Source organism: Lactuca saligna, chromosome 6, assembly GCF_052625555.1.
Source record: "Lactuca saligna cultivar CGN05327 chromosome 6, ASM5262555v1, whole genome shotgun sequence".
Taxonomy (NCBI): Eukaryota; Viridiplantae; Streptophyta; class Magnoliopsida; order Asterales; family Asteraceae; genus Lactuca; species Lactuca saligna.
The window spans coordinates 37,461,876-37,474,022 of record NC_136422.1 but is presented as its reverse complement, the minus strand read 5'-3'; the positions used below and the strand labels follow the sequence as shown (position 1 = coordinate 37,474,022).

The 12,147-nt window shown below is 33.6% G+C and overlaps 2 protein-coding genes across 2 annotated transcripts; one reads left to right on the top strand and one right to left on the bottom strand.

Moving 5' to 3' along the window:
- Positions 1–803: 803 nt before the first annotated feature.
- LOC145001032 (putative HVA22-like protein g) lies at positions 804–4,221 on the top strand. Its single transcript, XM_078960352.1, has 7 exons — positions 804–1,028; positions 1,369–1,446; positions 1,566–1,664; positions 2,570–2,626; positions 3,306–3,369; positions 3,506–3,706; positions 3,838–4,221. The coding sequence occupies exons 2-7, from the start codon at positions 1,415–1,417 to the stop codon at positions 4,099–4,101; spliced, it is 717 nt and encodes a 238-aa protein (XP_078816478.1). The 5' UTR covers positions 804–1,028; positions 1,369–1,414; the 3' UTR covers positions 4,102–4,221.
- LOC145001033 (uncharacterized) lies at positions 4,164–4,865 on the bottom strand. The gene has a single exon (XM_078960353.1). The coding sequence runs from the start codon at positions 4,787–4,789 to the stop codon at positions 4,283–4,285; it is 507 nt and encodes a 168-aa protein (XP_078816479.1). The 5' UTR covers positions 4,790–4,865; the 3' UTR covers positions 4,164–4,282.
- Between the last annotated feature and the right edge of the window lie 7,282 nt (positions 4,866–12,147).

Genomic DNA, 12,147 nt, shown 5'->3' with positions numbered 1-12,147 from the left:
TTTATATATGATCTTGATTAAACATGTATATAGTAAAAAGTAATTGCAACAAAAAAAAACCAGTTTTATCTATAAATTGCATGACAATGATAAGTATTTATGAGTCAAACTCATATTTTATTAAAAATCCTTGTGTTTATATTAATCATTTCAAATGATTACAACTTATCTAATTTACCCGATTACTAAAACATGGAAGGGTTCAACTCTTGCAAAATTCAACGAGTTCACGAATTTGACCCGATCTTGAAAACTTTTCAAACTTTAGCAATTAGCATTTCAACCAACCACCGCTAAAAGGATTGTCAACTATAACTCCACAAAACTTTAAATTTTGTAATTATGACCATTAGTTACATACTAATAGCCGACCAATTACACTTTTGATTATAGATCGCCTATCTTTCCTTCAATTAAATACTTATTAAGCATTATGCATCATAATATCATACTTTCATAACTCAGCATGAATACTAATACATGTTTTAAACTTTTCGTTTATCATAATCTTCTCATATATATATATATATATATATATATATATATATATATATATATATATATATATATATATATATATATTTGAACATTCGATTTCAAGGAGTGAGACACTTAATACCGTTGGGTTAAAACTTTTTGATTGCATTCAAATCCTTTTTATTTTTTTTTGTAATTCATCTTCTTAGTTTTCATGAAATATTATACTTCAAAAAATAAATTATAATGTTTAATTTGATTATTTTATATCATATATATTTTCCAAATAAGCATAAGGAATTATGTAAAAGGAACAAAAGGGAAGAAGAAGGGAGAAGGAGGCGTTGGAGGCAAGTAAACCCCACCTCCCAACCGCTTTCTCTCCTTTTATAAATATACACATCACATACATATTTATGCTTATATAATAAACGCCATCTTCTTCAACAAATTTCCTCCATTTTTAAGTTTCTCGGATTGATTTCGTAACACCCATTAATTTTCTTCAAAATCCAAGCAACAAGCAAAGATCTTTTTCATTTCTTACTAAGGTAATGCGCTCCATGATTCCCTATAGATTCTTTTCTATCTCACTATGAAAGTGGGTTTCAGTTTCTGTTTCTGATTGAGGGCTTTGGAATTTAAAAACCGATTGATTGAGATGTTGATTGTGAATCGATTCGATTCGATTCAGATTTTGGGGTTTTCTAGGTCGCTTGCTTTCTATAAAGATTTGAAGTAAAAAGAATTATTCCAGCTGACTGTATTGATTTTTCACTTTTACTTAGTAAATTTATTACTGTAAATTGACTTGGTTTGAATCGAATTAGCTCTTTTTGAATCGATCTTCATGAATTTCTTGAAAACTTATAATGATCGCTGTCTCTACAGTGAATTTAGCTTACAGTTGTGGCGACAATCCAAAAATTAGAACAAGATGTTGGGAGAACTCATCACAAACTGTCTTATGTAAGTCGCTTTCATACATCAATATCAATATCGGGTTTAATTTGGGGGAAATTGGTGTTTGGATACAGAGGAATTGCGAAATTTTACTGTTTGACTTCCATTTTTTGTTATTTCTACAGGTTAATTCTTGGATATGCGTATCCAGCTTTTGAGTGCTTTAAAACAATCGAGAAACATGGAGTTGAAAATGGAGAATTAAGATTTTGGTGTCAATATTGGTTAGTCTTCTCATTTCTATCCTCTTCAGTCTCAATCATAAGAAGTTGACCTAATTGGGTGTTTGGTCAACTACTCTGTTCATGAAAGGTCAAATTGATAGACAAATTTAGCTATTCATGATAATGGAACATGTTGAATTTAGATAATTTTGAAGCATTCGAGTTTTAAAAAAAAAAAAAAAAACATTCATGATCAAGCCACCGAAGAACATTGGATGATTTTGAGAAGTAATAATAATAAGGTTTCCAAGAGACATTTTGTTCTAATTATTGAAAGAGACATGTGTTTTGTTATGATTGGGTTTGAGTTGCTTCTTCATGTCCTAATCAACCAATAGTTTTTTATAAATTCCTTGAAGCAAAATAATCTTTCTTTTATTTTATGGGTGTCATTTCTCATTTGTCATTTTACTTTTACATTACGAAAACGATACCTCGATGCCTGATATTCGTTAGCTGATAACTAATATTATCAGCTAACGAAACTATTTTTTATTCTTTCATCGGCTAATTGGATAAAAAATAATTTATCACACGAAAATCATATGTGTTACGTGTTTTCATATATCCCTTAAAGTACAAGATGTCAATTTACTTTTAGTTTTGTAAAAAAAAAGGGCCCACTTGAGTCATGCTCTAGGAGTGGTTTTGAGTAATAATAATGATGATGTAAAATCACATTCACATGGAACATGTTTGCTTCAAGTGAAGTCTTTATCTTGTGGCAAGAAATAACAATCTTTTTATACATAGTTATTTATTTTCACAAGAAATCAATCTTTTTGCACCAAAAAGATTTTGTAGCTTTCACTCAATGGTTTTTAGTGTTTCTTCTCTTGATGCAACAACTTGATCTAGTGGCTTGTTTGTTACATATTGATTAATTATTTTGATTTTTTTTTCAGGGTAATTGTCGCAATACTCACAGTGTTTGAAAGGATCGGTGATATATTCATCTCATGGTACGTTTTTTTTTGAACTATTCGCGTAAAGTTTTGAAAAGAATGAAATCTGTCAAAGAAATTAAAAATAATTCAAATGAATTGCAATATGTCATGCGTTTTGTTGGCAAAAACGAAATAAAATTCACTAATAAAAAACTAAGTTCTTATTAATTTTTATTCATTTCAATATATTTAAGCGTTAATTATATAAAAGACCTTTTTTTTTGTCATTTTAGTTGGTTTATCGGTAATCTTCTATTTCTACAAATATGTAAAATGTATTTCTAGGAAGAAAAAGAAAAGTTGAGGTTTAGTCTAAGAAAATGAAAAAAATATAAGGACCAAATCAAAAAAAGGAAAACTTTTAAGGTTTTTTAGAAAATAAAAATAAAATAAAGTTGATGGTTTAATCCAAAAAAACTTAATATATAGAGCCGTTTATGTATTTAACTCTATAAAATAACGAAGGTTTCTTGTCTTTTGATCAAAAAGGAAGAATGTAATTTGATTCTTTCCACCCACTATGAATTATTAAAATCCATCAAACATGGAATTTAAAAGAATCCAATTTCATTCCCTTAACAATAATGGAATGTAATCACACATTCCAATTCCATCAAAATCCATGAATCAAACAAGCCCTTTATATCCATGGGAAAAATAATTAATTTTGTGATGAAATATGAAACTTTTATAGGGTGCCAATGTATGGAGAGATGAAGCTAGCACTCATCATCTATTTATGGTATCCTAAAACTAAGGTATATATGTGTATATGCTTGTACTTTATGCATTTGAAATTGTACTATATTATAGAGTTGCATCATTTGTGGTCTTGATATGGGTAATTGGGTATATACTAAAAAAGGAAAGTTTTGGGGTTTTTGACTTTTTCAGGGAACTTGGTATGTATATGAAGCAATGTTAAGACCATTTGTGGAAAGACATGAGACAGATATAGAAAGAAGTTTAAAGGAATTGAGATCCAAAGCATGGGACGTGGCAATTTATTATTGGCACAATTCGACTGAATTAGGTCAAACTAAAATCTTTGAGATATTTCAGTATTTGGTCGATAAACCTTCTTCAAGACCTGAGGTATCATCTTCTTTCTATTAGTTGGAATTGTGCATTCCATTGATCAATTCCATTCCATTGCAATGCTGGAATCGTGCAATCCGTTTCATGGAAATGGTGGAATTGAATATGCGATTGTTTGTATTGTGTAGGTGTTGTTTCAAAATCAGGGGAACTCCGGGGAGGGACGTCCTCCGCCGCCTCCGGCTACTCCGGCGTCTTTTTTCCGGTCAGAACCGGCTGAAGAAAGGTGGGTGCCGACTGCGCCGCCTGCTCCGTCGACGCCAAATAGCAGCCGTCACCACCCTGTGTACGCGGAGGAACTTCACCTTCCACCATCGCCGAGTAGATCCGGGTCGAATTCGGGTCAAAGAGAACCCGTTTGGCTAAGATTTAGACGATCGAGGGGACTTTGATCGGTAGAATAGAAGTGGTGGACGGATGTACAAATTGTAAAGAAACGCAAGAACAAAGAAAGTTGTAATCTGATTTTGATTTTCATTCATTCAATTGATTTCTTTTTTTGTTTCTACAAATTGAGAAAATCAAAGCGAAATTGTGGTGGGTGTTTTACAATTCTGTTACCTTCTGTAAGTGTTATAATTTGGAGGCGGTGGTTCCGGCTTGGAGGAGGCAATCGAAGGCTGCGGTTATGAGACTGAGGACAGCAGTGGAGAACTGAATCCAGAAGCGGTGGAGAACGGTGGTTCCGTCGGCTTCAGGAAAGGTGGACATGGGTTGAAGGTAAGCCCATGCTGCCTGTTTCACAAGGTGATTCTTTATCGAGATTTCATAACCCGAATGGACGGCGGAGCATGCAGCTTTAGGGGACTGGACGAAGGATGTCGGCGATGGAAGTATATCCCGGAGGGAAGTATAACAAGTGGGTTTGATCGCGACCAGCTCAAAATCCACTGAAGAAGAAGAAGAAGATGAGGAGGAGGAGGTGGTGGAGGTGGTGGCGATGGAAGAGGTGGAAGAAGAGTGGTAGGGTTTTATATCTACAGTTGGTGACCCGGTGGAGTTCCGTCGTCTGAGGATGGGGATTGCTGGTGTGCTAGATTCACCGGCGGCGGTGGCGGTGGCGGTGGCGGCGGCGTCCATGGCAGTTGATGAATTTGTGAAATTAGAGAGAGGAAAAGGTTTTATAAGATTTGAGAAATGTTAAATGGTTTTGTAGTATGAGTAAAGCCAATAATTGGCGTATATTGTCCATGTCTTTGTATTTTCTTTCAAGATTTATTAAAAAAACATAAACAATTTCCAATCAAAATTCATTAACTAAAAGATATTAACAAAATTGACCATTATAAGTGAAGTGTTTAGTAAAAGTGATTAATTTTTTGTGTTTTGGAAATTTTTTGTTCTAAAAGTGTAATTTTCATACATTTTAAAGTATTTTTTTTTTCTGATTAATAAAAGTGGAGCTGACATTTTGAATTTTAGATTCCAGGTTATGGATTAGAAAGATAAAAAAATTAAAAGTTATTTTAAAATATTAAAAACAAGTCTAAAATCCACAAATAAATCCGAAATTTCTAATATATTGTTCGTTTTTTACTAAAATTTATCAAAAGGTTTAGAAAAATATAGCGTATAATAAGTAGATACAATACATGATGTTTTAAAAAGGTATATTGATGATGACGTGTAATATGTAACATGGCCACCATCTTCACTAAATACATTTGTCATTCGCTATATAAATCATCTCTTATTTAAAAATAAGTAATTATCTTCATCAAACTTTATATTTAATCAAAACTGTTTAAATAATATTCTACTGGAAGTATTAGGATACGTAGATAAAGATTGGATATTAAATACATATTAAGTAGTCGCATTAAATTTGTCTACTGCCTTCCACAGATATAAAAATTTCTATATTTTTAAATTAATTAATAATATCTTGTCAAGATCCTATTACACAAAATATTCTGATTTTGATGCCCTCTTGTAACATTTAGCCATAAAAAAATGGTGCCTTTTTGTGATCCAATCCAATTATCTGGTCAAACTTATAGAGAAACAAAAACTAAATAGTCAAAGGGTCTTTTCAAATCACTCTTAAGTTAAAGAAGCTTAATGTAAAACAAAATAAAATGAACGACTTGATCACAAAGTAAATTAAGAATGAAGTCCAAAACGTGATATTGGTTTTGTTAGAACCCAAGTTACAAAACGCTATAATATCTACTAATTATAGAAAATTAATTAAAATTGCTATTTTTATAAGTACATAAAACTTACTTGATATGAAATATAGATATAAGAAACAGTTAAAGGCATATGGAATGCAATGTCATAAGATAGAATTTTGTTCATATTATGTGATTATATCAAATGTCTATCTCAAAGATATAATCATCTAATTCAAGTTCTATGTATACGAGAACTGGAGTTCGATAAATTACTTTATGCTTCCATAAGAAAAACTAGGGAAAATGGATTAGATGGTATGTTTTGTATGAAAAAATATATAAAAAAAAACTTGATGTTCGTGTCTTTTTATAACCTTTTCATACACTTGTTTGTGCGGTTTACATAAATGTTGATGACGGTTAATCGGCGTCAAAATTATACTTATCTTTATCTAAAATTACAAGAAATAAATAAACTTCGGACAAAATTACTCTTGGTCTCTATAGTTTGTCAAAAATAGGTGGTTAAGGACAACTACGGCATGTCTAAGAGGTTGTTTTCTATGGTTTTATTTTTTATTTGTTGTGTCCTTAACCCTTATAAATAGACATTTTTACCATTTTAATTTATTTTAAACTTATCTTTTGTTTAGTTTTAATATATTTAGAAATTTGTTTAGATATTTATGTATTTTGTTCATAAAGACACGCACTCCGTGTTCATGGGTTTGGTCTTCAACACTTACACACACACAAGAACATACACTCCAAATTTCTTGGTTTGAATTTCAACACACACTCCATATTTTTAGGTTTGTTTATCAAAATACATTCAAGAACAGACACTCGGGATTTATGGGTTTGTTCTTCAACATACATACACACACTCAATTACACACACACAAACCAATTTAGGTCTGAATCTCAAGGGTTTTCGTTTTTGAAAACCATGAAACCCTTCATTGAACACACCCTTCATCAATTTTGTTTATGGTTTTGTTTAAAGGGTCTAAATCAGAGGTGACGGGGAGAGAATGAGAAAGAAATAGGAGAGAGAGAGAGAGAGGATCTTGTTTTTGTTTCTGAAAATCCTCAAACCCTTCATCAAACATACCCTTCGTCGATTTCGTTTCTGATTCGGTGGTTCTGCAAAGAAAAAGAAGAGGTGAAGGCGAAGGTGGTTGAGATAGAGATGAATCAATTTCTTAAGTTGAAGAAGAATCTTCCAAATAAGAATATATTTTGCAATATATATTTCACTTACTTCTTCTAGTTAAGAAATTAAATATTTGCACGCTAAGAACCAAACGTTCAAATTACCCTAAGTCCCAATGGCAATTTATGTAGCTTACTCTTAAATTATTATTGAAATGAAATCTAACCATTAATTTTCCAATTTAGGAGATCCAAATTAATATGTTTGTAAAATATATAGGAACCCACTGCTAGATTTTGGGATCTTGTGACAACCATAAATATATGTACGGTGAGAAATTTAGAACCAACTGTAACCATTAAGATCAAGGGACAAGATTAATTCTAAGGAGATTAACTACCTTTCATTATTAAATGAGAATTTTAGAAACTTGAATCGTGATTAAATCTCGTCATATTCAATCTCATTCGTTGATTATTCTTTATCGACCGCTACAAATGATTCTAACGGTCCCAAAATCCTTATGAAAATGTTAGAATCATTTTACGGATTTTAAGGAGATTAATTCTAAGAATATTAACTACCTTCCATAACTAAATGAGTAATTTTGGGGATTTGAAGCGTTATTAGTTACGAATGGTTTTAATATTTACTTATCATTATAGTGGTGGGTGACACATCATCACCACTAACTACCACTAAAAAGTGAGATTCTTAAATTGTAGAGAGAGGTGGAGAAAGGTAGAGAGAAATAGAGAGAAATACAACGAGAAACAAACTGAGTGGATGTGTGGTTCGTGCTCCCCACCACAATTGACCACGAAAGTTTGTCTACCACTGAGTGGATGGTGTTCATATCTATGGTTAGTGGCCACATAGACCACGAGAGGACTCGTGATGACCATACCAAATGGTCTTATGGTCCTCGTTTGAACCTGACCCTCACTACTAATCAACACACCAATATATCAAATCCCAAATAAGGCACTTATTATAACCCATTTTGATAAGTAAGAAAAGAGTACAACACAACGATTTTTTCCACCTATGTGATACAAGCTTCCTTCCTAGTAGTACAATATCACAAGAAAACTTCAAGAGTTTGTTGTTACCGACAAAATTAGAATTCTAAGATTCCATTTGATGGCAAATTTAGTTGTCACCGACAAATCCATTCCATCAATTTCTTCAAAATTAATTTTGGTAAATTTCATCGTGAGTGGAAATGAACAAAATGACTAGATGATTTATTGGGATTACCAAAAATGAATAAGTGTTTTCCCTTTCACATATTTAATCATGTAATCCGAAATGGATCATTTTGGATCTAAGATTGATGAAAACTCGCATGTTTGCTATCAAACATGTTTCAATATGTCTTTTGACGGGCCGATGATTGCTGATGAACTATGTGCTTGGGCTAAAAAATCTAAATGGAAAACATTCATCTTTAAAGTAGATTTCGACAAAGCTTTTGATTCTATTAATTGGAAGTATTTGGAATCGATCATGAAACAAATGAGATTTGGAGATAAATGAGTATTTTGGATAAAAGGTTGTCTCTCGTCTTCTCGATCATCTATTCTCCTTAATGGTTCTGGCACAAAAGAGTTTCCAATTACCAAAGGGGTTCGGCAAGGGGATCCTCTATCTCCTTGTTTATAATTGCTATGGAAGGATTAAATGTCGTCATGCGACCATTCTTTATTTCATGGGACTGAAACGCCTAACGGAGGCCCTACAATTTCTCATTTGTTTTATGCAAATGACGCCATGTTTGTTGGAGATTTGACAAGCTCTAACTTCATAAACTTGGCAAGAATTTTGAGATGCTTTCATGCATCTTCGGGGCTCAAAGTCAATTTTCATAAATCCAAAGTTTATGGCATTGGAGTTTCTGAGAATGAAATTGCTAGTTGCGCTAGAATTCTCAGTTGTGAGGCGGCCTCTCTTCCTTTTAAATATCTTGGAGTCCCTGTTGGAGCAAATATGTCCCAAAAAAGGAGCTGGCAATCCGTCATTGATCGTGTTCAAAATAAACTTTCTTTATGGAAAGCTAAAACGTTATCCTTTGGTGGTCGCCTAACTTTGGTTAAAGTTGTCTTTGGTAGTCTCTCTCTTTTTTATTTTTCCATTTTTAAAGCCCCAATTTCCATTATTGATAACCTCGAGAAACTGAGAAGACTGTTCTTATGGGGAGGAAGTGGAGAAAAACAAAAAATCAATTGGGTCGCTTGGAAGGTGGTACTTGGGCCAAAATCGCCTGGTGGGCTCGGGATCGGATCCTTGGCCTCGCTTGACTGGGCTCTCCTGACAAAATGGATATGGAGGTTTAAAACGGAAAATGACTATCTTTGGAGGCAAGTGATTGGTAGTATTAATAGATGTGAAAGGAAGTTTATTTTCCGTTTTGGAGTAGTATTGTCAATGTTTTCTCGACACTTGGCAAAATTGTCAATGTTTTCTCGACACTCTTGGGCTAAAAAATCTATCCCGGGCACTTGGAGTAGTATTGTCAATGTTTTCTCGACACTTGGCAATATTGATATTGATGTTTCAGATATTTTTGAATTTCAGGTGGGGGGAACGGAAAGAAAATTTTGTTTTGGCTAGATGATTGGCTAAAGACAGGACTTTGGCAGTTCCCTTCTTTATATGTGTTAGACAAGAGGAAAACTTGCCTTTTAGGTGACAGATAGGTGAATGGTGTTTTTTCGTGGGCTTGGAAGCGGAAACCCAACAATTCTCAGGAGCTACTGGAATTGAAATCTATTTTGGATGTTACAAGGATGGTTATGAGATCCAATGGGCCTGACACTTGGAGATCAAGGTTAACTATCGATAGCTCTTTCCGTGTATACGATCTTAGGGCCGTCATATACAGTAAATTGACTATCCTGATAAATAACCCCATGGTTTGGCTTCACTTAGTTCCTATAAAGTGCATTAGTTTTGTTTGGAGGGCTTGTATGGGGCGTATTCCTACTGCAATGGCTCTCTCCAGGAAAGGTATCAATACGTCTTTTATTTCCTGTCAAAAGTGCTTTAGTGGTGTGGACACTGCGGATCATATTCTCTTGGATTGTCCGATTGCTTTTGATTCCTTATGTTGGATTTTCAATTTGTGTGACATTTCTATTCAAAGGTTCCTTTCGATTTTAGATTTTGTTAATTTTGCTGCCTCATGGGGAAACTGTCCAAAAAAGAGGAAAATATTTCTTACTATCTGCTATGGGTTTCTATGGTGTATGTAAAAAGCAAGGAACAACGTTCGGTTTAACAATACCCAAGTGAACTTTTCAAAGTTGACGGATAATGTGATTTCTATGGTTTTTAGTTGGTTGAAATATAGGGGTAATTTTGAAAATTGTAGATGGGAATGTTGGGTTTGTTCCCCTTTTGACATTTTGTAAATTTTGTTTTGTTTTTCTTTTGTGCCAGGTCTTTTTCCTTTAGGCCGTGGTTTTAATAATATGGGTAAATTACACCGATCGTCCCTCGTGCATATGCTAGAAAGTGTGTTTAGTCCCTATTTTCAAAAATTAACTCGGACCGTCCCTCATTTGCTTAAAACTTGCACGCTTCGTCCCTGAAAGAAGATTTTGTTGCGAACTTAGTCCATACCAAATTTGAAATGTCCAAAATACCCTTGTGTTTTTATTTTAAATCAATTTAATGCTTTTATTATGATTTTCAATTTAAAAATAAATAATAAAAGGACCCTCCCCTTCATCCCCCCAACTCATCCACAACCGGAGAGATATAAACACACATAATCGCCGATGAGAGGGAAAATGGAGACCTTCAACTCATCGTACAATCACCGACGACCATCCTCTGATGAAACTTCCCCACCCCTTTCATTATGTTACTGATCGATAAAACCAGAAACACCAAACACACTAGTTGTAGATCGATGGTGGTGGTTTAGGATGGGTTTTCTGGGGGCGAGATAGGTGGTGGGTTACAAAAATTAAAGAGAGCAGGAGAAGGATATCGATGATGGGTTAACGATGATCAGAAATAACGAGCTTCCCCTCCGACCCATAAAACCATCTTGTATCTTTGATAATGTCTGTGAGCAAGCTCTAATGCGGCCTCCGTTTTCCAAATTCTAGGTTTGCCATTGATGCACACAATGCTTCTTCCAAAGCTTTTGTATTTCCCGATTTTCATTTTCTTGTATTTAGGTCTTTTAAATGAAGTTTTCCCGATTGCAGGTTCCACCCATGCTTCTAATTTCAGTTCTTTTCACTTTCTGACTTCCACATTTATAAACTTCTAATCGTTTCCACTTTCTTCATCTACAATGCATTTTGATGTGTCAGGTGTTCTAATGTATGTGTTGGTTTCGTTTTCATTTGTGCATCCAAAAAAATATTTTTGTTCTCTGTTATCTCATTTCCACTTCCGACGAAGAATTGTTCTTAGGTTAAGCCGATTTCAAAAGATTAAGTTGCTTTCATTTGGGTTTCATCTTGATGGGTTTTTGCATCAGTTTGATTTCAGACAACTTGATGATCTTGTCTATTTGTGTTGGGGTTTTTGTCGGCGTTGGTGAAGGAAAGGTGAGAAAGAGGGAGACGAATTTAGGTAGAAGAAGCTGGGATTTGGGGAAGAGTGAGGATTAATTGTTTTTTTCTTTTAATTTAAAACTAATAAACAAATAAAAGAAAATGGAAAAATAAATTATGAAGGGCAAAATAGTCATCTCAAGTCAATAGGAACGAAGTGTGCAAATTTTAAGCAAACGAGGGATGGCCCGAGTTAATTTTTGAAAATAGAGACTAAACACGCTTTCAAGTATATGCACGAAGGACGATTGGTGTAATTTACCCTAATAATATCCTCTGGTTCCAAAAAAAAGACTATATTTATCATAGTTATTTGCCTAATTAGGTATTACAAAGTTAAAGAACTTTGTTTGATATGATAACCATGATCTGTTATCCAAAGAACTTGCCCGAAATGTAGTTACATTCATTTCAAAATATGTTCTCAAAATGTGCTTGAAAGTAGTTAAGTTATACTTATCGTGATTATTGTCCTAGTTAGGTTATACTTATTTAAAATTCTATCCGAAACAAAAATCCAAATCCAAAATTCGAAGAACCTGTTGGAAATGAAAACTCCAAATTCATTTTTAATTTGTGGCTTGTGTTACA

Coding starts and splice junctions, on each gene's coding strand:
- LOC145001032 (XM_078960352.1), top strand. CDS start 1,415: ATGTTGGGAGAACTCATCACAAACTGTCTTAT. Junction 1,665..2,569: donor AGATTTTGGTGTCAATATTG/GTTAGTCTTCTC, acceptor TTTTTTTTTCAG/GGTAATTGTCGCAATACTCA. Junction 3,370..3,505: donor TATGGTATCCTAAAACTAAG/GTATATATGTGT, acceptor TGACTTTTTCAG/GGAACTTGGTATGTATATGA.
- LOC145001033 (XM_078960353.1), bottom strand. CDS start 4,789: ATGGACGCCGCCGCCACCGCCACCGCCACCGCCGCCGGTGAATCTAGC.